We start from the raw sequence: 27,992 nt of genomic DNA on the forward strand, positions 1-27,992 counted from the left end.
GCAGCCTGTCTGTGGTGCAAGTGGAGACACAACTCCATCCTATCTCCCTCTGCTTTGGTGACTGCAGAACCCTGGCGGAGGAGGATGAGGGGGCAACTAGCCCATCCACCTCTTTGCTCTCGGCTGCCTTCCCCATGACCAGGCTCCTGACCCAGGCCAGTGGTGCTAACCGGAGAGACTTTAAGTAAAAATATTATTAAAGACATTTTGGAGAAAAAGGTCACCTTAACTAACATATTTTACCTGTATATTAAAAATTACCTCCAGGTTTGTCCATGAGTATATATTTTCACACAGTTGCAGTCAGATGTACATCCTACTTTATATCCCTTTCACATTTAAAATAACCTTTGTTCTATATATTTGACAACTTTAATAATAAAAACCTGAGGGAAATAGAAACTTTTGTATTGTGTGCAAATACCAGGTAAGTGGGTTTTCTGTGTGTTTTTTTCTCCCCTCCAACTCCCCATATTCCCGCATTATTGCTAGAGAAGCAGTCAGTCTCCTCTCCTTGGCACATGCCCATGGCTATCTTTACCCAGCTGACTAGGCTAAATAAATACACACACACACACACACACACACACACACACACACACGTATACTGTGTGTATGTATATGTACAGGTATATGTATGTTTTATTTTTTTCTTTGAAGCTTATTAAGCCTTCATTTTTTTTTAACATTTTAAAAAAATTTATTTTATTTTTGGCTGCATTGGGTCTTCGTTGCTGCGTGCGGGCTTTCTCTAGTTGTGGCGAGGAGGGGCTACTCTTCGTTGCAGTGCATGGGCTTCTCATTGCGGTGGCTTCTCTTGTTGCGGAGCACAGGCTCTAGGTGCGTGGGCTTCGGTAGTTGTGGCTCACAGGCTCTAGAGCGCAGGCTCAGTAGTTGTGGCGCATGGGCTTAGTTGCTCCGCGGCATGTGGGATCTTCCCGGACCAGGGCTCGAACCTGTGTCCCCTGCATTGGCAGGCGGATTCTTAACCACTGTGCCACCAGAGAAGCCCCTCCCCAGGAATTTTTAAATCTTTCCCTCTTAGAATAAAAGGTTTTCTGTGCTTTAAAACAGTCGTAAATTTTAAAATCAACTTGTTATGCTATAAAAGTAATTTGAGTCCTATTTTAAATAGGTGTCACTTGGCTAACATGCACTGGTAATATGTTAGCAGTCCCAGTTGCTTGACAGATGTAGATGTTAGATGAAATCCAGTTGGTTAAATTATACTCAGTTGTCCAAAGAGGAACGTAACTAGAGAAATTAAAAGAAATCCTCAACATTTAGGCAGCGTCTAACCAAAAAGAAATAGAAACAACGTGAGTTAGTTTCCTATAGCTCCTGTAACAAGTTACCTGTAACTGAGTGTTTTGTGTTTTTTTTTAACATCTTTATTGGAGTATAATTGCTTTACAATGGTGTGTTACTTTCTGCTGTATAACAAAGTGAATCAGCTATACATATACATATATCCCTATATATCTCCCCTCTTGCGTATCCCTCCCACCTTCCCTATCCCACCCCTCTAGGTGGTCACAAAGCACGAGCTGATCTCCCTGTACTATGCAGCTGCTTCCCACTAGCTATCTGTTTTACATTTGGTAGTGTATATATGTCAGTGCTACTCTTTCACTTCGTCCCAGCTTACCCTTCCCCCTCCCCGTGTCCTCAGGTCCAATCTCTACCTCTGGGTCTTTATTCCTGTCCTGCCCCTAGGTTCATCAGAACCATTTTCTTTTAGATTCCATATGTATGTGTTAGCATACGGTATTTGTTTTTCTCTTTCTGACATCACTCTGTATGACAGACTCTAGGTCCATCCACCTCACTACAAATAACTCAATTTTGTTTCTTTTTATGGCTGAGTAATATTCCATTGTATATATGTGCCACATCTTCTTTATCCATTCATCTGTCGATGGACCCTTACATTGCTTCCATGTCCTGGCTATTGTAAATAGAGCTGCAATGAACATTGTGGTACATGACTCTTTTTGAATTATGGTTTAATCAGGGTATATGTCCAGTAGTGGGATTGCTGGGTCATATGGCAGTTCTATTTTTTGCTTTTTAAGGAACCTCCATACTGTTCTCCATAGTGGCTGTATCACTTTACATTCCCACCAACAGTGCAAGAGGGTTCTCTTTTCTCCACACCCTTTCCATGATTTATTGTTTGTAGATTTTTTGATGATGGCCATTCTGACCAGTGTGAGGTGGTACCTCTTTGTGGTTTTGATTTGCATTTCTCTAATGATTAGTGATGTTGAGCATCCTTTCATGTGTTTGTTGGCAATCTGTATATCTTTGGAGAAATGTCTATTTAGGTCTTCTGCCCATTTTTGGATTGGGTTGTTTGTTTTTTTGATATTGAGCCACATGAGCTGTTGTATATTTTGGAGATTAATCCTTTGTCAGTTGCTTCATTTGCAAATATTTTCTCCCATTCTGAGGGTTGTCTTTTTGTCTTGTTTATGGTTTCCTTTGCTGTGCAAAAGATTTTAAGTTTCATTAGGTCCCATTTGTTTATTTATTTATTTTTAAACAAATTTATTTATTTTTGGCTGCGTTGTGTCTTTGTTGCTGTGCGTGGGCTTTCTCTAGTTGCGGCGAGCGGGGGCTACTCTTCATTGTGGTGCACAGACTTCTCATTGCAGTGGCTTCTCTTGTGACAGAGCACGGGCTCTAGGCACGCAGGCTTCAGTAGTTGTGGCACGTGGGCTCCAGTAGTTGTGGCTCGCGGGCTCTAGAGCGCAGGCTCAGTAGTTGTGCTGCACGGGCTTAGTTGCTCCGCAGCATGTGGGATCTTCCTGGACCAGGGATCGAACCCATGTCCCCTGCATTGGCAGGTGGATTCTTAATCACTGTGCCACCAGGGAAGCCCCCATTTGTTTATTTTTTGTTTTTATTTCCATTGCTCTAGGAAGTGGGTCAAAAAGGATCTTGCTGTGATTTATGTCATGGAGTGTTCTGCCTATGGTTTCCTCTAAGAGATTTATAGTGTCTGGCCTTACATTTAGGTCTTTAATCCATTTTGAGTTTATTTTTGTTTATGGTGTTAGGAAGTGTTCTAATTTCATTCTTTTACATGTAGCTGTGCAGTTTTCCCAGCACCACTTATTGAAGACGCTGTCTCTTCGCCATTGTATATTCTTGCCTCCGTTGTCAAAGATAAGGTGGCCAAATGTGCGTGGGTTTGTCTCTGGGCTTTGTGTCCTGTTCCAGTGATCTATATTTCTGTTTTTGTGCCAGTACCATGCTGTTTTGATTACTGTAGCTTTGTGGTATTGTCTGAAGTCAGGGAGCCTGATTCCTCCAGCTCTGTTTTTCTTTCTCAAGATCGCTTTGGCTTTTCGGGGTCTTTTGTGTTTCCATACAAATTGTGAAATTTTTGTTCTAGTTCTGTGAAAACTGCCATTGGTAGTTTGATAGGGATTGCATTGAATCTGTAGATTGCTTTGGTTAGTATAGTCATTTTCACAGTGTTGATTCTTCCAATCCAAGAACATGATGGTATATCCCTCCATCTGTTTGTATCATCTTTAATTTCTTTCATCAGTGTCTTATTTTCTCTTTCAGGTTTTTTTATTGTTAGTGTATAGGAATGCAAGAGATTTCTCTGCATTTTGTATCCTGCTACTTTACCAAATTCATTGATTACCTCTAGTAGTTTTCTGGTAGCATCTTTAGGATTCTCTATGTATAGTGTCATGTCATCTGCAAACAGTGACAGTTTTACTTCTTCTTTTCTGATTTGGATTCCTTTTATTTCTTTTTCTTCTCTGATTGCTGTGGCTAAAACTTCCAAAACTATGTTGAATAGTAGCGGTGAGAGTGGGCAACCTTGTCTTGTTCCTGATCTTAGAGGAAATGGTTTCAGTTTTTCACCATTGAGAATGATGTTGGCTGTGGGTTTGTCATATATGGTCTTTATTATGTTGAGGTAGGTTCCCTGTATGTCCACTTTCTGGAGTGTTTTTATCATAAATGGGTGTTGAACTTTGTCGAAAGCTTTTTCTGCATCTATTGAGATGATCATACGGTTTTTATCCTTCAGCTTGTTAATATGGTGTATCACATTGATTGATTTTCGTATATTGAAGAATCCTTGCATTCCTGGGATAAACCCCACTTGATCATAGTGTATGATCCTTTTAATGTGCTGTTGGATTCTGTTTGCTAGTATTTTGTTGAGGATTTTTGCATCTATGTTCATGAGTGATATTGGCCCGTAGTTTTCTTTTTTGTGGCATCTTTTTCTGGTTTTGGTATCAGGGTGATGGTGGCCTCATAGAATGAGTTTGGGAGTGTTCCTCCCTCTGCTATAGTTTGGAAGAGTTTGAGAAGGATAAGTGTTAGCTCTTCTCTAAATATTTGATAGAATTCACCTGTGAAGCCATCTGGTCCTGGGCTTTTGTTTGTTGGAAGATTTTTAACCACAGTTTCAATTTCAGTGCTTGTGATTGGTCTGTTCATATTTTCTGTTTCTTCCTGGTTCAGTCTTGGAAGGTTGTACTTTTCTAAGAATTTGTCCATTTCTTCCAGGTTGTCCATTTTATTGGCATATAGTTGCTTGTAGTAGTCTCTCATGATCCTTCGTATTTCTGCAGTGTCAGTTGTTACTTCTCCTTTTTCATTTCTAATTCTGTTGATTTGAGTCTTCTCCCTTTTTTCTTGATGAGTCTGGCTAATTAATGGTTTATCAATTTTGCTTATCTTCTCAAAGAACCAGCTTTTAGTTTTTATTGATCTTTGCTATTATTTCCTTCATTTCTTTTTCATTTATTTGTGATCTGATCTTTATGATTTCTTTCCTTCTGCTAACTTTGCGGGGTTTTTGTTCATCTTTCTCTAATTGCTTTAGGTGTAAGGTTAGGTTGTTTATTTGAGATGTTTCTTGTTTCTTGAGGTAGGATTGTATTATTATAAACTTCCCTCTTAGAACTGCTTTTGCTGCATCCCATGGGTTTTGGGTCATCATTATAATTATGTTTTAAACACAACATCTCACCATCTTGAAATCTTCCATACCCCTCATATAAACAGGTACCACCGCTTGCTGATTCTTTTTATGCCAGTGTTGGCTTTCAGAGTGCCATTTTTCCCAACCACTGTTCCCTCAAGATTTCTGACTGCCTGGCCCCTTTATGTCAAAGCTTTCTTGGACATCTTTCTCTCTGTGTGCCTTCTTACTTTTCTCCTTACCTGGTACAAAGCCTGAATGTGCTTTCACAAAGAGGCCTTAAGTTACCTCAGGATACTTTATTCCATTCAGACCTTTTCACATCCAAAACCTTCTCTAGTATTCATACCTCATTTTCTTCTGTATTCACAATTCCTGTGCCCCTCATATACTTATTTTCTAAATATCATCTTCCCCACCTGCATTTCACTTAAATACTTTTTTTTTTAAATCATCTCCCATCCCTTTCTTTTGGCGCTTTCCTCCAGTCCCAAGGTTTCTGTCTTTTGTCAATCGGTTTTCTCTCTTTTACTCTTAACCTTTCTGGTAGTTCTGTTTTCTCACCCTTCTCCAAAAGCTCACACTCTGATAATGTATATGTAGTTTTCAGTTGAGTGCTTCTGAATAAATATCTGCTTTTCAAAACAGTGAAATCTAAACTGTTAGCATGGAAATAACCCCTGGGAAGATGAGGTCTCCACTTGAAAGCTTCAAATAGAGATTCTCCTGCTAGTGTTGAATGATGGAGCTTTATCTAATATTATCTGAAATGGGATGACTACTTGAACCATGCAAAATATTCACTATTATGAAATGAGAATATATCATTGATTTTACACTTCTATTTTGGTTGACTTGAGAAACAAAACTTAACCACCTCAGAGAAGGTAACTTTCATATGTTTTAGATTATATTCAGCATTTATTCTTCAGGATAATTATAGACTTAGAAATGTTTAATCCTGTCTCCTAGTCCATGCCAAAGTCCCTTCCAGTGATGAGAGGAATTCATAAGCTACAAGACAACCCAATCGATTTTATACTGATATTGATTGTTGTAGCTGTTCATCCTTATATTGGGTTAAAATCTACTGGCTTTAATTATATTCATTAACTTTAATTCTGCCCTCAGGCTAAACAGAATTTGGATCCCTTTTCTACATGACTGCCTTTTAGATAGTTATTCTATCCTCTACACCCCTCTCCCTACAATTTTCTTTTCCCTTTGAGATAAATACTTGACTCTTCCAACTGTTCTTCATAGGATACCATTTTCATCATCCTGATTGCTCTCTATGGACGTTATACTTTGTTAATGTCCCTTCTAAAATGTGTTCAGAATTAAAAATAATACTCAGTATGTAGCAGAATTGAATCTGGATGTTGCACACCTGGACGTTAATGCAGACTGAAGTTACTTCAAGTTTTTTAGCTGCCATGTAATGTTGGCTCATGATGAGTTTGTAATTAACTCAAATCCCAAGACTTTAATCTGGAGGTTTCCCTTCACATGACCTCTTTCCAAACCAAGATTCCATCTTCCTTTAGTTGTACCACAGATTTTTTAAGTCAGAATATAAGACTTTACACATATCCCTATTTTATCTCATTAGCCTATCAGCCAGCCTTGGTTTCTTTGAACCATGGTTTTTGTCATCTAGCTTATGCTGATTCAACAAAGAGTCTTGAAGCTAGTGTTGGAATGTTTTCAGACATCTGGGAAACAATAATCAAAAATCATGGAGACTGTCTTCCAAAAATTGTTGTATGCAGATATAACTCAGCTCTTGAGGTGTATATGAATTCATACCATTGTAAATTGGGCCCAGGAAAGACTGAAGTCCATTGCCAGCCTGCAAGACAGAAGCCTTTTGTTGAACATTAACTCCAAGAGAGATGATGTTCCAAGACATATTGTGCCAACATAAGGCCAAAGGAGCTGCTAATTCTTCCCAAGAAATCAGTTACTATACATATGAAGTAGAGACAGAGTCATTGTGACCATTCTTTCATTTTGCATTTGGCAAGCATGTACTGAACACAGTGTCAGGAACAGTGTGAGGTTCTAGAGAACCAGGTTTGCCTGGGGCAACCCTGATTTGTGCCTCTTGTCCCAATGTAATTATTAGTAGCATCATTTTTCACTTTCAAAAGAGTTCAGGTTTGGAGGATAAATTATCTTGGCCACTCTTCTCATAATCCAACCAGTTCCTTTTAGTATTTTATCTTGGTTAAATATTACACAGCTGTAATTTGGCAGCTCTAATGAGGCTGCAATAGTACTTCTCTTCCATTTGAACAGATTGTTTCTTGACCGTGGGCAGTTGATAGCAAAAGTAACTGCAGTTAAGGTCTACAAGTACTTAGTATTTTTCCTGAGCCACCCTCTAGAGGGCAGTATTATATACATTTGAAATGATCCAATTCTAACAAAAATGGACTCTGTTTATACGTGAAAATCATAAACATTTGATGCTCTTAAAGAATACATTGGAACCAACATTGTGAATAAAACTTATCTTTTGCTAATCAATAAAGAATATTCTGAACATTCTTTTTTTTAATTGTAAAAACAACTTAGATGCCTTGAATATACAATGATCCATTATAACAATTATGCATAGACTTTAAGAATCTGCATATTTTATGCTTCTTTCGTGTTTTTCCTAATTAATGATTTTACATGGTTAATAATTTTAATATATTCTGCATCACATAGTTTTCATATTTATGTAAAATAAGCACTTAAAAATGAATAGTTCTGATCTACCTGCTTAAATATTACTTTCCTCTAAAAGAGAAAACAAAAATGCTAGTTTTTACTTTATAACCTGAATCATGTGGTAATGTAGAATTCTAGTATTTAGAATTAGAATGTTTCTTAAAGATTGTGTCATCAGTGGGTAATTTGTTAACTCCTAATATCAAAAGTATATTGCTTGTGTTTGACATTTTTGGATTTCCTAATGTAATGTTCTCTTTTTAGAAAAGGTGGACAAGTCCTATTTTCAAGAGAAGATGACTTTTAACAGTTTTGAAGGATCTAAAACTTGTGTACCTGCAGACATCAGTAAGGATGAAGAATTTGTAGAAGAGTTTAATAGATTAAAAACTTTTGCTAATTTTCCAAGTAGTAGTCCTGTTTCAGCATCAACACTAGCACGAGCTGGTTTTCTATACACTGGTGAAGGAGACACCGTGCGGTGCTTTAGTTGTCATGCAGCAGTAGATAGATGGCAGTATGGAGACTCAGCAGTTGGAAGACACAGGAAAGTATCCCCAAATTGCAGATTTATCAATGGCTTTTATTTCGAAAATAATGCTGCACAGCCTACAAATCCTGGTGTCCAAAATGGTCAGTACAAAGCTGAAAACTATCTGGGAAACAGAAATCATTTTGTTTTAGAAAGGCCATCTGAGACTCATGCAGACTATCTTTTGAGAACTGGACAGGTTGTAGATTTATCAGACACCATATACCCAAGGAACCCTGCCATGTGTAGTGAAGAAGCTAGATTAAAGTCATTTCAGAACTGGCCAGACTATGCCCACTTAACCCCAAGAGAGTTAGCTAGTGCTGGACTCTACTACACGGGTATTGATGATCAAGTACAATGCTTTTGTTGTGGCGGGAAACTGAAAAATTGGGAACCTTGTGATCGTGCATGGTCAGAACACAGGCGACACTTTCCTAATTGCTTCTTTGTATTGGGCCGGAATTTTAATATTCAAAGTGAATCTGATGTCGTGAGTTCTGATAGGAATTTCCCAAATTCAACAAATCCTCCAAGAAATCCAGCCATGGCAGATTACGAAGCACGGATCATTACATTTGGGACGTGGATATACTCAGTTAACAAGGAGCAGCTTGCAAGAGCTGGATTTTATGCTTTAGGTAAACTTTATTATAAAATTAGGCTAATAAATAACTTTCCAACTATCCCAGGGCTCCTAAAAAGTAAATAGATGCTATTTGCCCCCTGAACTGGTAAATATTTAGGTGTAGGCTGACATCATTATTTATATTAGTATTATTCTGTGAACCCTTATGTTGACTCTGTAATATAACCACTGAATTTACATGGAAAAGATTACCATATTATGAGTCATATTTATCTTTATGTAATTGTGTTTTAGAGAAGAATGACATGCAAAAGATGATAGATATCCCTGATAGAAGAATAGGTCTGAGAGTAATACTAACTATAATTTATTGCACACCTACTATATGTGCTCAATACGTATATTACCTGCATTTTCCCTATGCCTCACAACAACCCTGTAAGAAGAGTTAACATTAGGGAGTTTACTTTGGCTGATGTTAAAATTGATACCTGCCTTTTGTACATAGACTATATATTTGAAAGCTGCCCTGTATATTCGAAAGGTGCCTTATTGCTTAAAATGAGCACTTTTCAAATGGACTGCTGTAGACATGTCAGTAGGGAAGGAAGGGCCATTAGTGTGATGGCTTCCAGGAATATTCAGAAAAATTATACCGTTATGTATCTGACCCAGTTACTTTAAGATTGAATAGTGCCAAAATACAAAATATAAGTTATTTCAGTATTTTATTTACTTAGTATCATATAACAATCTTAAAAGTTTGTTTAGTGTCATATAGCTATAACCTTAGAGAAACTTATCCTGTAATTTCATTATGCTGAACTTTATTGTTAAAGTTTCACAGTTTGAAAAAGTAAATGTAGCATTGATGGCCCCAAATGACATATGTTAAAGCAATTGTGATTTTTCACATAAAAATTGGGAAATTCTATTTTTGTCTTCTGTAAAATACCTCAAATTGAATCAGTGAATTTAGTATGTATTTCCTCCTCAAATGATCTTATCTGTTACTTAGATGTGAATTCAGATATCTTCTTTTAAGCTATGAGACTTTCATGTAATTTAGAAATGCTTAATTTTATAGTATTTAAAAGGATATTTTGGGGTAAGCTTGTAATTGCACAAATACATGTATTTTTACTTGTGTGTTTCTTAGGTGAAGGTGATAAAGTAAAGTGCTTTCACTGTGGAGGAGGGCTAACTGATTGGAAGCCCAGTGAAGACCCTTGGGAACAACATGCTAGGTGGTATCCAGGGTAAGGTATTTAAATGTTCCTTCAGTGACAGGCAAGTTGGACAGTACATAAGCAGTGGGAAGACTTGAATAACTTTTCACGTCAGCTATTTTTGCCTTCACCAATTGACATTTGAAATTCGCACCAGGTTTATAAAAATGGGGTCACCTACTTTATATACATTAAAAAAAACCACCTAAGCCTTCTCCAGTGACCATTCATTACTTATGTATCATATCTATGATGCTCAGATGATTCTATTTCTAAACACCAAATTAGGAATGTATGGGACTTCCCTGGTGGCGCAGTGGTTAAGAATCTGCCTACCAAAGCAGGGGACACAGGTTTGAGCCCTGGTCCAGAAAGATCCCACATGCCACAGAGCAACTAAGCCCATGCGCCACAACTACTGAGCCTGCCAGCTACAACTACTGAGCCTGTGAGCCACAACTACTGAAGCCCATGCACCTAGAGCCCATGCTCCGCAACAAGAGAAGCCACCGCAATGAGAAGCCCGCGCACCACAACGAAGAATAGCGCCTGCTCGCCGCAACTAGAGAAAGCCCCCATGCAGTAACAATGACCCAATGCAGCCAAATTAATTAATTACTTTTTTTAAAAAAAAAGGAATGTATGCTTTTGTTGTTGTTGGAAGTAGGCTCTTTATTTTTTTTATTTTTAAAAATTTTTTTGACCGCGTTGGGTCTTTGTTGCTGTGTGGCTTTCTCTAGTTGTGGTGAGCGGGGGCTACTCTTCATTGCGGTGCGCGGGCTTCTCATTGTGGTAGTTGCAGCACGCGAGCTCAGTTGTGGCGCATGGGCTTAGTTGCTCTGCGGCATGTGGGATCTTCCTGGACCAGGGGTCGAACCCGTGTCCCCTGCATTGGCAGGCGGATTCTTATCCACTGCGGGAAGTAGGCTCTATTGGGCATGAGAGCCCATGTTCCCAAGGAGATTCCTTAAGAATCCATCACGCCCTCTAACAAATATTACTGAATCTCACTGATTCTAAGGCACACAGTTGGTCACATTTTCAGATCTCTGAAATCAGGACACATCTGGTGGTGGGTCATAATTTAATTGGCAGTGGTAGTATATAATATAATCATGCTGCTTACACTCAGTGGCATCTTAGAAGGATGACATATTCTAAACGTCTCTTTGCCATCTTGCCTCTTTAAAGTACACAGATGTGTACAGTGTACAGTGATGTGAATTTTTGGCCTACAAAATAGTACAACTTAAAACTTCAGAATGATCATTTGAAAATAAATCTTAACCTTAAACAGCCTTAAAAGGAAAGGCTGAAAGCCTAAAGAATTCCTTTAAAATGTACAATTGGTTAATCTCTAAATCTCATTAAGATTACTTAAAACTTGTTTTTAAATGTCAAGGTGCTAATTTAATAACTTGCGTAAAAGCTGAAAGTTCTCAAGTTGATATTTTTGCTCTACTGACATTAGCATATTAGGATAACAAAGGGAACATTTTTTTAACCTTAAAATGATAGTTTGATAGGGAATTGAGTAACATTTTATTTTGTGGCTCCTTAGAAATATCAAAAAGCAAGTTAATGGAATTAACATGATGGAGGTTATATCTTTAATTATACTTTACTAATTTATGAGCTACTAAAGTTTAACCTTTTATTTGTTTAGGTGTAGATATCTGTTAGAAGAGAAGGGACAAGAATACATAAACAATATTCATTTAACCCATTCAGTTGAGGAGTCTCTGGTAAGTCACGTATTGTAGAATATATAGTTTCAAATATTACATAATTTGTTTTGCAATGATTTCTTGGTATAAAATTCACAGTATAGTATTTTAGATTAATAATGTATGGTGATAGAATGTAAAACAACAAGGGTGAACCCTAATGTAAACTATAGACTTTGGGTGATTATGACGTATCAGTGTAGGTTCACTGATTTTAACAAGTGTGCCATGCTGGGAAGGATGTTGATAATGAGGGAGGGAACACATGTGCTGGGGCAAGGGGTACATGGGAAATCTCTGTATCTTCTCCTCAATTTTACTGTGTACCTAAACAGTCTTTAAAAAGTAGTTGTTAAAAAATATTAACTCTGTTACATCGCTAAACAAAATATAATGGTTCAGAAGAGAGTTATGCAAAATCACCTGAAGAAACAGAATCGCTCCCAGGGCAGAAGGCTTGATAGAGGTGTTAAGACACCAAAAGAAGGTATGTGTGACCAAAAGGAAGTCAGTGAGCAAAAATGATACAAATGAACTTATTTAACAAAACAGAAACAGACTCACAGACTTAGAAAACAAACTTATGGTTACCAAAGGGAAAAGGTGGGGAGGGGGCTAAATTAGGAGTTTGGGTTTAACATATACAAACTACTATATTTAAAATAGATAACTGGGACTTCCCTGGTGGTACACTGGTTAAGAATCCGCCTGCCAATGCAGGGGACACGGGTTCGAACCCTGGTCCAGGAAGATCCCACATGCCGCGGAGCAACTAAGCCCATGCACCACAACTACTTAGCCTGTGCTCTAGAGCACGCAGGCCACAACTACTGAGCCCTTGTACCACAACTACTGAGCCCTTGTGCCACAACTACTGAAACCCACGCCCCTAGAGCCTGTGCTCCGCAACAAAGAGAAGCCACTGCACTGAGAAGCCCATGCACCCCAATGAAGAGTAGCCCCAGCTCGCCGCCAACTAGAGCAAGCCTGCGCGCAGCAATGAAGACCCAACACAGCCAAAAATAAATAAATTTATTAAAATAAATAAATAAAATAGATAACCAACAAGGACCTACTGTATAGCACAGGGAACTCTGCTCAATATTCTGTAATAAGCTAAATGGGAAAATAATTTGAAAAAGAATAGATATATGTATATGTGAAACTGAATCACCTTGCTGTACACCTGAAACTAACACAACATTGTAAATCAACTATACTCCAATATAAAATAAAAATTTTAAAGTAAAATAGTAATGTATGGTGAGCTTAAAGGGGAGATCTTGAAGAGTGCTTGTTTTTCTTAAGCGAAAGCAAATTTGTGAAAAGGGAATCAGGATGAACTGATTTAAGTATCACTGTAGGCGAAAATGGGCTTGAAGAACTAAAACACTTAAATCCCTCAGCCTTCTGAAATTAGACTTGTATAATGTGTTTTGTGCTACTAGTCTTTAACTTTTCACAGACAGTATTTAAAATATCAAAAAGGTATCTATATTGATAGTGTGGCCTGGGGTGGCCAAGGCATCAGTACTTTGTGGAAAGAGCCCTGGACTAGAATGAGACACAAGAGTTGCCATTATGGCCCTGCCATGAACTGTATTGCCTCAATCAAGTTGTTTAATCTCCCTGAGCCTCAGCTTCTTGTCTGTAAAGTGAATGGATTGGGTTAGATGATCTTTTAACTTCTAGCTTCATCAGGCTATATGCCTCTCGTGAATATTCATATGTTGAACTGGAATAAAGCTAATTTATAAACTCATGATTAACATAACTTCTCAAATTGAAGTAATTGTCTTCTACCAAAAGGAATTCTAACTTATAATTCATATTTCTATTTTAGACGAGAACTGCTGAAAAAACACCATCATTAACTAAAAGAATTGGTAAATATTCTTATTAAAATAAATACTTTAATTTCATTGCCAATTTATTATACTTGTTATTTATAAGGTGGAAGGGTAAACTGATTCTTTCAAGGTATATTTCTTTGAGATGAGATTGCTATAGACTTAAGAATTAATGAAGTGCCTATAAATTTAAGTTGGATATTTATATACTGGGAACATTGGTTCAGAGGTTGGACAGTTTTTCCAAGTTTGAGAGGAACAGCTGTAGGCTGTCCATTGTTATTTCTGTTAAAATCACAAAAAGCGTTAAGTGTATTTTTGTCAATGGGGTTTCTTTAGTTAGCCAGGATTGTGAATCCAGTGCTCTACTAATGTGCCATCACAATGATCAGCCCTAACCTTCCTGCTTCCTTATTCCATGCCATCTTTTTGCCTTCCCCAGCTTCTTCACAAAGGAGTATGGTTTGGTTTGTTTACCTCCTATTACCTTTTAGAGAGGTAGAGGATTTTTATCACAAAGATTATTTACTCATCATAGACATCTTTAAAAACTAAAGTGTGCAGAGAAAGATATGTGAAACAAAGAAGATATTGTTATCCCACTTTTCGGATGAAGAAACAGAGAGGTTAAGTGACCTGCCCACGGTTACATTACAAAGCATTAGTGGAACTAGGACTGTAAAGAAGGTCTTCTGAATTCTACATCACACTACAGATCTCATTCTCAACCTAGGCATCATGTTTCAAAAATAGTAAAGTTTAATTTAGAATATGTCTGGTGTCTGATGATAGGTGACTCCCTATACTCATAACATCATCTATTTAGTATCTTAAGGATTAGAAGGCAAGGGAATACTATAAATATTCATACGTATGCTAGAGAAGGAGAGCCACTTTGATACTATTTGATTAAGGTTTTGTAATGTGCATAAATGGTAGTTTAAGAAATCATTTTTTCCAGCCTGTATTTTTGAAATTATCCAGAAACAGAGATTCTATAACACTTCTTGATAATAATCATCCTTATACTGCATACTATTCCTTTTATGACTAGTAAGACTCTTGCTCTGGTTTAGGATTAGTGTTTTTAAATGAAGATATAATTCATACAGCAAAAATTTCACCCGTATAAAGTATACACTTTAGTGGGTTTTGGTATATTCACAGGGTTGTACAACCATAACTACTATTTAATTGCAAAACATTATCATAACCCCAGAAAGAAACCCCATACTCCTTAGCAGTCATTCACCATTGCAGCCCCTCGACCCCCAAGCACAAACAACCACTTATCTACTTCTGTTTCTATGGATTTGCCTATTCTGGACATATCATATAAATGGAATAATAATGTGTGGTTTCAAGGTTCATCCAGTCATATAAGTTCAACCCTTATCATATATGAGTACTTCATTATTTTTTATGGTGGAAAATATTCCTTTATATGGATAATACCACATTTTGTTTATCCATTCATTAGTCAGTGGACATTTGGGGTGTTTCCACTCTTTGGCTATTATGAATGATGCTGATGCTGCTATGAACGTTTGTGTTCAAGTTTTTGTGTGGGCATATGTTTTTAATTCTCTTGGGTATATGTTTGGGGATGGAGTTGCTGGGTCATGTGGTAACTCTATGTTTAAACTTTTGATAAACTGCCAGACGGTTTTCCAAAGTGGCTGCACCATTTTATATTCCCACCAGCAGTGTATGAGGGTTTCAGTTAGTTTTTCCACATCCTTGTTAACACTTGTTGTCTGTCTCCTTATTACAGCTCTCCTAGTGGTGTGTGAAGCGTATCTCATCGTGGTTTTGATTTGCATTTCCCTGATAGCTAATGCTGTTGGGCATTTTTTTATGTGCTTATGGGCCATTTGTATGTCTTCTTTGGAGAAATGTCTGTTCATCTCCTTTGCCCTTTTTTTAGTTGGGTTACTTTTTTTTTTATTATGGAGTTGTAATAGTTCTTTATATTTTAGTTCTTTATACATTATACATATAAGTCCCTTGTCAAGTATATGATTTGCAAATATTTCCTCCCATTCTGTGGGTTGTCTTTTCGCTTTCTTGTTGGTGTCCTTTGAAGCATATTACTTTTTAATTTTGATGAAGTTCAATTTGTCTGTTTTTTGTTGCTTATACTTTTGGTGTCATATCTAAGAAATCATTGCCTAATCCAAGGTCATCTGTGTTTTCTTCTAAGAGTTTTATGGTTTTAGCTCTTACATTCAGGTCTTTCATCCATTTTGAGTTAATTTTTGTATATGGTATGAGGTAGAGGTCCATCTAACCATCACCCAGATCAAGATATAGAACATTTCCACCACCCTGGAAAGCTCCTTCAGGCCCCTTCCCAATCAATATACACCCTCAAGTTATATTCTGACTTCTGTTACCATAGATTAGATTTGAACATCTTAAAAATGTAATCATACAGTATGCACTCTTTTGTCTCTGGTTCATCATTATGATGATGTTTCGTTTATCATATCTATGTGATTGATCCATGTTGTCTGTGGCAGTAGTTCATTTTTCTTTCTTGCTGTGTAATATTTGAATATACCAGAATTTACTTATCCATTCACCTGATGATGGGCATTTGAGTTGTTTCCAGTTTGGGCCTGTTACAAATAACAGTGCTGTGAATATTCTTGTGTATGTCTTTGGTGGATATATGTACTCATTTTTAATACCCAAGAGTGGGGAAGTCCCTGGCGGTCCAGTGGTCAGGACTCAGCGCTTTCACTGCCGGGGCCCAGGTTCAGTCCCTGGTCGGGGAACTAAGATCCTGCAAGCTGTGTGGCATGGAAAAGAAAAAAAAAAATACCAAAGAGTAGAATTGATGAGTAAGAGGAGAAGTCTCCTCTTTTAGCACATCACTACACAATCTGTATTCCTACTTTGAGTGTCATTAAAGTGACTTTCTATTTGCTTTCTTGCCTTATCTAGTCCACCCCCCACCCCCAGCTGCAGAAACTAAGTCAGAGAGATAGGAAACTGATACATTCAAGGTCAAAGACTGGGTCTTCCTCTATTTCCCATGATTTTTTCAAAATAATTGCTGGTGATTCACTAAAGACATCCACACTTTTCAGATTTTTGAAGCACTTAACCCTTTTCTTATCTGTTTTACCTTATCTTGTACTGTTCATGTAGTCTTTAAAGCACCTAATCTCAATTCATAATGCTACAAAATACATACTCATTGCATTTTCAACTGTTTTAAGATTCTGAAAGTGATTCTTCAATGCCCCAAGTATTTCTAAATCCTCTTCCCAAAGCAGCTTTGGTTTGGTGGTTTGGTTTTGATTTTTTATTGTTGTTGTTGTTTATTTATTTGGCTGCGTTGGGTCTTAGTTGCGGCACTCGGGATTTTTTTTTTTTTTTTTTTTAGTTGCAACATGTGGGATCTAGTTCCCTGACCAGGGATCAAACCTGGGCCCCCTGCATTGGGAGCACAGAGTCTTAGCTGCTAGACCACCAGGGGAGTCCCTGGTTTTGATTTTTTGCTTGTTGCTTAAATTTTTCTTTTTAATTATACTTTGCTGTTGAGTTGTGTTAATGAAAATAATTAAACTCTATGATCTTTTTCCTCACCAATTTTCATTTCAGATGATACCATATTCCAAAATCCTATGGTACAAGAAGCTATACGAATGGGATTCAGTTTCAAGGACATTAAGAAAATAATGGAGGAAAAAATTCAGACATCTGGGAGCAACTATAAATCACTTGAGGTTCTGGTTGCAGATCTAGTGAGTGCTCAGAAAGACAATACACAAGATGAATCAGGTCAGACTTCATTACAGAAAGGTACGCATGCCTGTTTTTAAAAAGCAAAACACACCTAACATCACTTCATTATGGATAGTATCTTACATGACTTTGTGGCCCATTCATTTCCCTCCTCTCATATTCCCCTTAGGATAAATGTTTTTTAAAACTTTTTATTATGAAAAATGTCAAACATACTCAAAAGTGGAGAGAGTAGTATAATGAACCCTCACGTACGCATTGACCATCTTCAATAATTGTCAACACTTTTCCAATCTTGTTTCACTTCTTCCCCCACCTTTTTTTCTTTGCTGTAGTATTTCAAAGTAAATCCCAGACATCCTATATATCATTTTCCTATAAATACTTCAATAAATATCTAACAGATAGGGACTTCTTTTAACGTCACCTTAATACTGTGTGTTAATCTGCTCAGACTGTTATAACAGTACTGTAAACTGGGTGGCTTAAACAACAGACATTTGTTTCTCATAGTTCTGGAGGCTGGGAAGTGCAACACCAAGGTGCAGGCAGATTTGGTTCCTGGTGAAGACTCTCTTCCAGACTTGCAGATGGCTGCCTTCTCTAAGTCCTCACATGGCCAAGAGAGAGAGCACTCCGCTTTCTATTCCTCTTCTTATAAGGACCTTGATCCCATCATGGAGTCCCATCCTCATTACCTCATCTAAACCTAATTACCTCCCAAAGGCCCCACGTCCAAGTACCATCACACAGTGGGTCAGGGGTTCAACGTATGAATTTTGGAGAGACAGACATTTAGCCCATAACATACTATTGTCACACTTAACAAAATTAACAGTAATTCCATATCATCTGAAATTCAGTTGGTTTTAATTTTCCTCATTGTCTTAAACTGTTTTTACAGTTCATTTGTTCTACTCAGGGTCCAAGTAAGATCCAGTGATCCATTCATTTTAAAAGTGTGAGTTTATGCTCTATTTTAGATAAAGAACAACAAAGACTAACTTTTATCATTGTGTGTAGACTATAAGTTTTGTAGTTGAAACTCTTTGGATTTAGAGTGTTCTGCAACTTTTCATATGATGTAAATATATAAAGGGGTCATATTGCTAAATAGAACTTGAATTAATGGCATCTTAATACTATGAATCATATATAGAAAGTGTATTAAATAATGTAGAAGAGAAGTATATAACCTCCTTTTAGGAAAAAAAAAGATAAAAAATACAAGTTTCTCCTTTAAGGATGACAGCTACTCTAGAGCTTGCCAACAACATTGGAGGTTAAAGAAAAGGTTTCAAACTGAATACATCCTTGGGGTACTTTATTATAACTCTAAGCTTTTGACCACCTGTATCAAAAGATGAGAATTCTCCAAGGGCTAATGAACCTAAAAGTTCACTTTTTTTCTTTTTTTTTTACCTTAAAGACCCTTTTGATCTTTAGGTTATTTCAGATGCTTTTGAAACATTATTCAGATAATTACATAAGTCATAAAACAGTATAACATTAATGATGTTTTAAATTACATTAGTTGATGTAAAAGATTCAGCAGAAAGCATATTTTCCTTAAAGATGCATGTATTTAAAACCTATAATAGCTCCATGTGTCTTGGTGATGGTGAAACAAACCATTTACTTGTGATACAAATGATTGTGCCATTCTCCCCGTAACTACAACTGAAGCTTAATTAAGTTTGACAATAAGGTGTTAGTTTTTATACCTGAAGGTGTTTACAACAGAAAGATTTAGTGGGTTGCAGTAGGAAGAGAACAAGGGACAGAGTGCATTGGGGCATGTTTGTCCTCTATCCAACAGGAGTTGGTGGGGGGTTCTTATTACTGAGACTACAAGCCAGGGTAGTGTGGGAAGGAGAGCCTAAACAAATGCCAGCTCTCAGGGGCACAGGTTAGAATTCATCAGTTGATCGCTCCTTAGTCTCACAAAATTGAGAGGCAAGTGATTGTTACAGGCTATCTTCTCATGGAGGACTGCTGTCTATTTCTCTTCCCAAAAGCTGATGAGGAAAGACTGGCACTAAGAATCTTCTAATTCTATACAAAATAGAGGGTGGGCCTAATTGAAGTAAAGCAGATGGAAGTTATTAGAAAAAAGTACAATGTTATTGTTACTCATTGAGAAATCCTAGATTCAATACTAGTTTTTATCCCATTGACTCTGTGACAGAGAATACCCCCGTCTTCTAAAGATAGTACCAAATTAGTATCTTTTTTTCTTTCTTTTTAAAAACAACATAGTATGATATAAAGCCCTTTGCTTCATGTGTGTGCTAAGGCACTTGCTTTAATCCTTATGTGTATATTACAGAACATAATGTAAAAATCAAATAACCCATACACATTTCTTATCAGTCTGTCTTTCCACATGAATCTGCTCTGATAGGAACATTAATAACATCAGTTTATTCTAGAAGTGGTTTAAAGTAATGTAGTAAAAATATTAGCAAATAACATCAAAGATTATCTAGCTGTTGCCTTTATTGCTATGTGCCAGAACCTCCCGACCTAGAAGGGGGCCTTGTAGGAAGTAGAAGGGGAAAGGTACCTCAGGAAAGGAAAGAACCCAATAGTTACTCTAAAGGCTAGAGGGAAGTAATTGCCAAAGGTAAACTATTAGTCTGGAAAGAATGCCCAGACCATCACCATCTCAAGTAAGTGTCTGTATGCAAGCCTGAAATAAGGTAGGAAAAGTGGAGTTGATGATATCTGTGTTTGGTAGGCATGACATTTCATCCATTGTGGTCTGCAAACATGGAATCACAAACAATCGGAATGAAAGGAACCTTAAAGATCATATAAAATTTTCATTACTTCAGAGAAAACTGAAGTGCAGATATGCTGTTACTCAAGGTCACTCAGATAGTTGGGAGTAAAATTCAGGTTTCCTGACTTCTGGTCCAGTGTTCCTGTTTTTTCTTGTTTTTTTTTTTTTTACTTTTTAAAAAATTGTGGGGAATTCTCTGGTGGTCCAGTGGTTAGGACTTGGTGCTTTCACTGCTGAGGGCCTGGGTTCCAGCCCTGGTCAGGGAACTAAGATCCAGCAAGCCACGCAGCGCAGCCAAAAACAAAACAATTGTGGTAAATACACATAAAATTTACCTTCTGAACCATTTTTAAGTGTACAGTTCAGTAGTTTTAAGTACATTCACACTGTAGTGTAATCAATCTCCAGAACTCTTTTTATCTACAAAACTGAAACTCTTTACCTATTAAACAACAACTCCCATTTCCCCCTCCCCTGGCAACCACCATTCTGCTTTCTGTCTCTGTAAATTCGACTACTAGAGGTATCTGATCCAGTGTCCTTTTTTATTCATTGTGGCATTACATCCAAAAGTAATGTGTAAATTACTTGTCTTCCTTTTTTTGATTTTTCTTGGAATTACAAAGCTACTTTTAAAAAACACTGGGAAGGGGTGGTCCCCTTACCCCCAGGACTGGCCCAGGTGTAGAGAGACTACCTGAAGGGAAGGAAGCACAAAAGAGACCTGCTGTAGACTCAGGGCAAAGGGAATGCTGTGCTGGGACCTGTGAGCACTACAGGAGGAAACTCTAGCATGGTGGGACTGGCTCCAGGCACACAGGAGAAGTGCAAGAGGATTGGACATGAAGTTACTTGGGTTCTTCATTCTCATTTGCCTTTTTCTGCTTCTGCTGCATGATCGCCAAGTCCCTCTGCTTATGGACGGCAGCAGAAAGCCTGTTATCTCAAGTGCTTTCCCTTAACCAAGTCACTCTGCTTTTCCATATTCCTCTGGCAGGCTAGCTTGCACTGGTTACCACAGTCTTGGTGATGGCATGAATATATACTTTATTCCGACTTTTTTGGTCAGATGCTTCCATATAATATAAATCAGTTTATAATGCCATCCCTTTACTTCTGTTGTTTCCTATGCCCCGAATGCCTTTTTCCTGTTTGTATACCTCATCTGATGCCCCACTCCACCCCCAGTTCCTTAAATCCATTTCTTGAACTCATCCTTCAAGGCTCAGCTCAAAGGTCACTTCTTTGAAGTTTTCTCCAATACCCATAGCAGAGTTTACAGCTCCCTCTACTCTCTCTGCTGTTAAAGCAATTGTAACATCATTTTGGAACTGTTTTCTTTTCTCTCCTGCCCATTAGACAAGCTTCTTGGGGGCAGGCAGTTTATCTTCTTATCTCTGTGTTCCATGTTTGAGTTTTGATTATGCCCAGGAAGTTGCCTTTTAAGAAAAAAGATATTATATAATCCTTTTCTCCACCGCTAATCAAGAAAACCTTTCTGAAGCAATTCTGATATCTTTTTCCAGGTTAAAACTCTTCACTGGCTCCTGGGGTCCTCGGTGTCAAGTCCAAACTCCTTTACGTGGGTTGCCAAATCCTTCATGATCAGGCTCCTGCTAACCTTCTGTAGCCTCATGTCATGCTATTTCCCCCTCAGATTCTCTTCCCAAGCCTTACCTGTGCACTTGCAGGCCTGGTTCTGTCTCTCTCCTTGGCGCCTGCTTATGTCATTTCCTCTGCCCAGAACCCTCTTCTCCCATTGCTCCTGTCCCCCAAGGCCATCTCCCTCTCCTACTTTACTCCTACTCATCCTTTAGGACACAGTTTAGGTATAATTTTTTCTGGGAGGTCTCCCCTTTATGTGTGTGTGCACGGACACCCTTCCTGTGTTCTTCATAACACATTATAATTACTTTTTATCATCACACTGTATTATAATTTCCTGTCTGCTTGTGTTCCTTACTTGTCTATGAATGATTGGGAGCCCAGGGTCTATATATTTGTTAATTGTTCTATCTCTAATGCCTAGAACCTAGCTAAGTGTTCAGTAAGTATTTGTTGAATAAAATTAGACCACTGTTTCCCAAACTTGTTTTCAGAATAGTGTTCCCAGAATGTTAAAAGAGATGCCATGAAAAATGAACTCTGTAGTTAAATAGGGAAATGCATTTTGAATTTCTAAGAGGGCATATATGCTTTGTTACACTGCCCTGAACTTGATAGTCATGGTTCCCAAATGCCAGTGTGCTCAACCCCATAAATTTTAGATTCAGTGAATGGGGCCAAGGAATCTATTGTTAAAAAAATGCCCCAAGTGATTCTCATGTGAGGCTAAATTTGGTATACACTGGTATACAGTGATTACAAAGGTTGTTATAATATGTAATGCATTTGGAATAGTGCCTAGCACATAGTAGAAGTGCTATATTACTGTTAATTGCTGCTGTTGTTGATGTTGTTGTCATTATAGTTATATATGACAGTGAAACACATTTCTATGGCATATTAGTTAACATTTCACAAAACTTAGTTTGACAAAGGCTGAATTAAGCAAGAACTTCAGTGCCACCTGTGTATTGATGACACCCAAATCTCTATCTTTAGCCCTGACTTCTTCTGATCTCAAGACTTGACTCTCCGATTGCCTGTTGAACATTTTTATATGGATGCTGTGCAAACACCTCAAAAAGTCTTGAAAATCCCAAACCTGTACCTCCTTTTATATTTCCTATTGGCATCACCATCCCCTTGTCAGCCATGCTAGAAATCTTGAAATCGACTTTATTTCCTTTCTTCCTCATCCCTCACATCCAGTCACCAAATCCTACTTGTCCCACTTCAGAAGTGGCCCTCGAATCCATCCCTCCATTTCTGGAATAAGCCATGCCTTTTCTATATGCTACTCCTTTTACCTAAGCCTTGTTTCTCTGCTTAGCGAATTGCTATTTTTAAATGTCACTCTTCCACTTCCCCCTCCCCCATCCAACAGCCGCCAACCCGTGAAGCCTTCCCCAGCTAGTCTGAACAGAAGAACTTGTTCTGTGGTCTTGTCCCAGAGCACTTTGTATGTAACTTTATTATAGCACTTATCACTTTGTGCTTACCTCCGTAGCCTCAGCTCACGTCTTTCTCTCCCACTAGCATGCGAACTACTTAAGAGCAGATGCCATATGTGAGTCATCCTATCTCCCAACACTTGATTAGTGTCTGGCACATAGTAGGGGTTCACATTATTTCAGTGAATTTAAACAACTAAGAAAGTCTAAAATTAACACTTTTTTTTTCTCTTTGTACAGAGATTAGTACTGAAGAGCAGCTAAGGCTCCTGCAAGAGGAGAAGCTTTGCAAAATCTGTATGGATAGAAATATTGCTGTAGTTTTTATTCCTTGTGGACATCTGGTCACTTGTAAACAGTGTGCTGAAGCAGTGGACAAATGTCCCATGTGCTACACAGTCATTACTTTCAAGCAAAAAATTTTTATGTCTTAATCTAACTACAGTAGGCGTGTTATATTCTTATTACCCTGATTGAATGCGTGATGTGAACCAACTTTAAGAAATCAACATTGAATTCCATTAGCATTTGCTACCAAGTAGGAAAAAAATGTAAACTGTGATGTTATAGTTAGCAATCTAAAATTTGAATTTCTGGATTTTTCAGGATTTTAGCTGTATTATCTGTCCTATTTTTTCACTGTTGTTTAATTGAAACCCTAGACTAAGAAGCATCATATTATTATAACTGATCACAATGTGTATTTGTAGTATACTGACTTAGATTTCTAAATGTAAGTGAATTAATCAACTGACTTTTTCATCCTTTTTAGATAGGCTTAACAAATGGAGCCTTCTTTGTAAACGTACAGATTAGAGTTAATCTCCCCAATCACATAATTTGTTTTGTGTGAAAAAGGAATGAACTATTCTACACTGGTAGAAAGATAGAGATTATTTTTAGATGTTTGTGTTTTAGGATTTTGTCCATTTTCTTTTAAAATTATACACATGTACTTGGGTGGATGATTTTTAAAAATGGTTTTGCCATTGTTAAAAGGGTATTTAATGATTGAATACCATCTAGCCTACATGTACTGACATGGAAAGATGTCAAAGGTATATTAAGTGTAAAATCAAGTGGCAAAACACTGTATAGAATGAGCCAAGTGAGGTGTGTGTGTTTTATATACGTATAGAACAGAAGATTTGGAAAGACAGGCACCAAACTGTTAAATGTGGTTTCTTTGGTGGGGGGATGGGTCCCAGAGGGGCTTTACAGGGAGGGACCTTTCACTTTTTAAATTTTGTTCTGTTTGAATTTTTTATAAGTCTGTATTACTTTTGTAATCAGAATTTTTAGAAAGTATTTTACTGATTTAAAGGCTTAGGCATGTTCAAACGCCTGCAAAACTACTTACTGCTCAGCATCAGTTTTTCTAATCCAAGAAGGCAGGGCAGTTAACCTTTTTGGTGCCAATGTGAAATTTAAATGTTTATATGTTTTTCCTGCTTTGTGGATGAAAAATATTTCTGAGTGGTAGTTTTCTGACAGGTAGACCATGTCTTCTTCTCTTGTTTCAAAATAAATATTCCTGATTTTGTAAAATGAAATATAAAATATGTCTCAGATCTTCCAATTAATTAGTAAGGATTCATCCTTAATCCTTGCTAGTTTAAGCCTGCCTAAGTCACTTTACTAAAAGATCTTCGTTAACCCAGTATTTTAAACATCTGTCAGCTTATGTAGGTAAAAGTAGAAGCATGTTTGTACACTGCTCGTAGTTATAGTGACAGCTTTCCATGTTGAGATTCTCATATCATCTTGTATCTTAAAGTTTCATGTGCGTTTTTACCTTTAGGATGATTAAGATGTATATAGGACAAAATGTCAAGTCTTTACCTAAGTTTTTTGTTTTCTTGTCTAGTAATAGTAGTAGATACTTCTGAAATAAATGTTCTCTCAAGATACTTAAAAACCTCTTGGAAATTATAAAATATTGCCATGAAAAGAAGAATAGTTGTTTGAATATTAAAGAGAAAATAAAACTTGAATAAGAACCAGTATATATTAAAAAAGAAAATGAAAGTTTAAAAATGCTTCATAGAACACCCAGGCAGAGATTCTCACAACAACCTGTTGTAGAGGTGAGTGAGGCATTTTACTGTAGAGAAAAGTTTGAGAGTGGAACTGTTAAAAGTTATATTTTTGTTGTATTTTCTAAGAGAAAGAGTATTATGGTCTCTTAACCTCTGTTGATTACTACTTTGATATTCATTTAAAGCACTGCAAATTTAAATGAGAATTTTTAAAATCAAATAATGACTGCCCTGTTTTTGTTTTACTATGTAAATCCTCAGTTCTTTACCTTTGCACTTTCTTCTACTTAGGTTTAGTTATATATTCATTAAGTTAAATTTTACATGTATAGTCTAAGCTTTAAATTTAAACTTAAATTACAAGGGGAGAAAAGTGTTAAAGGTTTAAAAATGTATTTTCCAGGACACGTCAGCTCCAAGTCAGGTAGTTAGTTCAATCTAGTTGTTGGCCAAGGACTGAATTGTTTTAACATAAGGCTTTTCCAGTTCTGGAAGCCTCAGTTCATTAAAACTCTTTTAAAACTTGTATGTTTAGAGTTAAGCAAGACCTTTTTTCTCCCCATGAGTTGTGAAATTTAATGCATGAAGCTGATGTGGCTAACAAGTTTATTTTAAGAATTGTTTAGAAATGCTGTTGCTTCAGGTTCTTAAATCACTCAGCACTCCAACTTCTAATCAAATTTTTAAAGACTTACCAGTGTTTGTCTGTGTTTGCACTATGAAAAGCCCTGGATCCTTCCCATCTAATTGTGCAAAGAATGATCACTTGCAAGGTCAAAAATATAGCCAGATCCAAATCTCTGCCTCCCCTTCCCAAAATAGTTCTCAGTATCTACATGTAGACATTCCTTTTCTGTATAAAGTTCACTCTAAGATTTCAAAAGGCACCACCTATTTTACTACATTTTAGTCACGCGAAGAGTCAAGTTGTTTTGTAATAAATAATTATCTTTATTCGTAATAATCTGGTGTGCTGATCAAAAGCCTTGTCTTAATTTTTGAGAAATGGGTTTAGTGTTTATAAAATAAATTCCAGTTTATTAATTAGTAGCTTTGTATTGCCTTTCCTACTAGATTTTTTGTTTGTTTTTATTTTTTTTTCCCTTTGGTTTGGGGCTAAGATGGGGTAGGATGGGTGTAGTGAATGTATATGATGTGATTTGGCCCTGTGTATTATGATCTTTTGTTGTTATATTATTTAAATGTTGGTAGTTTTTTTCCTGTTTTCATTTTAGTGGATAAAATTGGTATTTTGAACTCTGAATGGAGACTACCACCACAGCATTAGTTCCACATATCGTACCCTTTAGACCAAAATCATTGTTTTATTTCCTGCTCACCCAGTTGTTGAATATGGGGAAAAGGGGTGGAGGGGTGGGAGAAGTAGGATAGGTTGTGTATCATTTCCATTAGAAAAATAAGAAAACAGGAGGGAATATTTGACAAATATGGTTATTTTTAGCCAAATCTGCTTTAAAAAAGAAAAAAAGAGGTAACCATTTCTTCATCTGTGAAATGAGAATAGTACGTGTCTTACAAAGTTATGAGTTCAAGGAGGCCATATGTGTAAAATACCTGTTATAAATGTTAATTCCCTACCTAACACTCTTTTACCTTCCGTGGATATGCCTTAACTCTGGAAATATGGGCTAAAACTTAGGTGATAACTCTTTCAGTGACTGTTACTCATCTTTTCTGTTGTTTGTCATAGTCAAGATGCAAATTACAATGAACAAGTAGGTCAAGTCCTTAAAAATCTTTAAATTCCTGTTTTAATAACTTGAAAAAAATATTCTTACCAAATTTAGTTGAGCTTTCCTAATAGAAACAGTTGGCTTATTCCCACTTTGATAATCAGTTTCAGTTTGACTCTTGTACACTTAGCACAATGTGAATTTCATTTGCAGCATAATAGAATCATAGGGTGTCAGAGCTAGAAGAGACCTTAGAGAGTATCTAAATTCATCCCTCTTGTTTTACAGATAAGGCAACTGAGGCTGAAAGGTGAAATGATTTGTTCAAAGCTATATAGCTAATTAGTGATAGCCCAGACTGGGACATAGTTTGAAGGTGAAAAACTTCAAGCTACCTCTCCAGGGAGGTCTCAAATGTTTATTTTTTCTTGTATACCATAACCTTCACTGCATATTAAATGATACTTTATAACTAATACAATAGGACAATCTTAAATACATATAGCTTCAAATTGTACAATACTGCATTAATGTTTGGGCGGTAAGATTCTATTTTGAAGTCTAAAGTTTGCAGAAATGCATATAGATTTTTTGGCATTTATTACATTCTTGTGTATCATTGATGCAACATTTAAAATTACTATATATTTTGTCATTCTGTCTATACTTAGCAACAAATTTGCATTTTTTATTTGATGTAACAAAGGCTTTAATGTAATTTTTGTTAGAAGAGTTTGCATTTTTTTCATTACTGTTATACTTTATCTAACCTGACAACATGACTGATTCTTATGTCATTGTATTAGTGTTGTGAATAATCATGTGAAATGTGTGAGAGAGAGTACTATATTTGTGAATATAATTTTATGGCTGTTTTCATTTAGTAGAAACCTTTCCATCAGTATGGAAAACTAAGAAAATTGCTTTCTACTGTAAAATCTGGCAGTCATCATAGATTAAAGCTTATTTTTCTGTGAATAAAACTTATTCAATAAAGCCGTATTCTTTAAAATGATATCTTATTACTTAGTTTCATTTTCTCAGAAGAAAA

The 27,992-nt window shown here is 36.9% G+C and overlaps 1 protein-coding gene, 1 long non-coding RNA gene and 1 pseudogene across 4 annotated transcripts in view; 1 reads left to right on the top strand and 2 right to left on the bottom strand.

Moving 5' to 3' along the window:
* Positions 1-27,956, top strand: part of XIAP (X-linked inhibitor of apoptosis) — a 47,387-nt gene extending 19,431 nt beyond the window's left edge. For both annotated transcript variants that reach the window (XM_082377283.1, XM_082377284.1), the window contains exons 2-7: positions 7,949-8,857; positions 9,965-10,064; positions 11,701-11,779; positions 13,605-13,647; positions 17,224-17,424; positions 23,449-27,956. In XM_082377283.1, coding sequence (XP_082233409.1) covers positions 7,981-8,857; positions 9,965-10,064; positions 11,701-11,779; positions 13,605-13,647; positions 17,224-17,424; positions 23,449-23,642 — 1,494 coding nt within the window. In that variant the 5' untranslated portion in view covers positions 7,949-7,980 and the 3' untranslated portion in view covers positions 23,643-27,956. The remainder of the gene's footprint in view (positions 1-7,948; positions 8,858-9,964; positions 10,065-11,700; positions 11,780-13,604; positions 13,648-17,223; positions 17,425-23,448) is intronic.
* Positions 1-27,992, bottom strand: part of LOC309620799 — a 154,813-nt gene that overhangs the window by 93,960 nt on the left and 32,861 nt on the right. The window lies entirely within an intron of this gene.
* LOC309620781 lies at positions 17,432-21,199 on the bottom strand (annotated as a pseudogene). Its single transcript has one exon. The product of its transcript is annotated as an uncharacterized misc_RNA (transcript).

This window comes from Balaenoptera borealis (assembly GCF_965194805.1).
Source record: "Balaenoptera borealis genome assembly, chromosome: X".
Taxonomy (NCBI): Eukaryota; Metazoa; Chordata; class Mammalia; order Artiodactyla; family Balaenopteridae; genus Balaenoptera; species Balaenoptera borealis.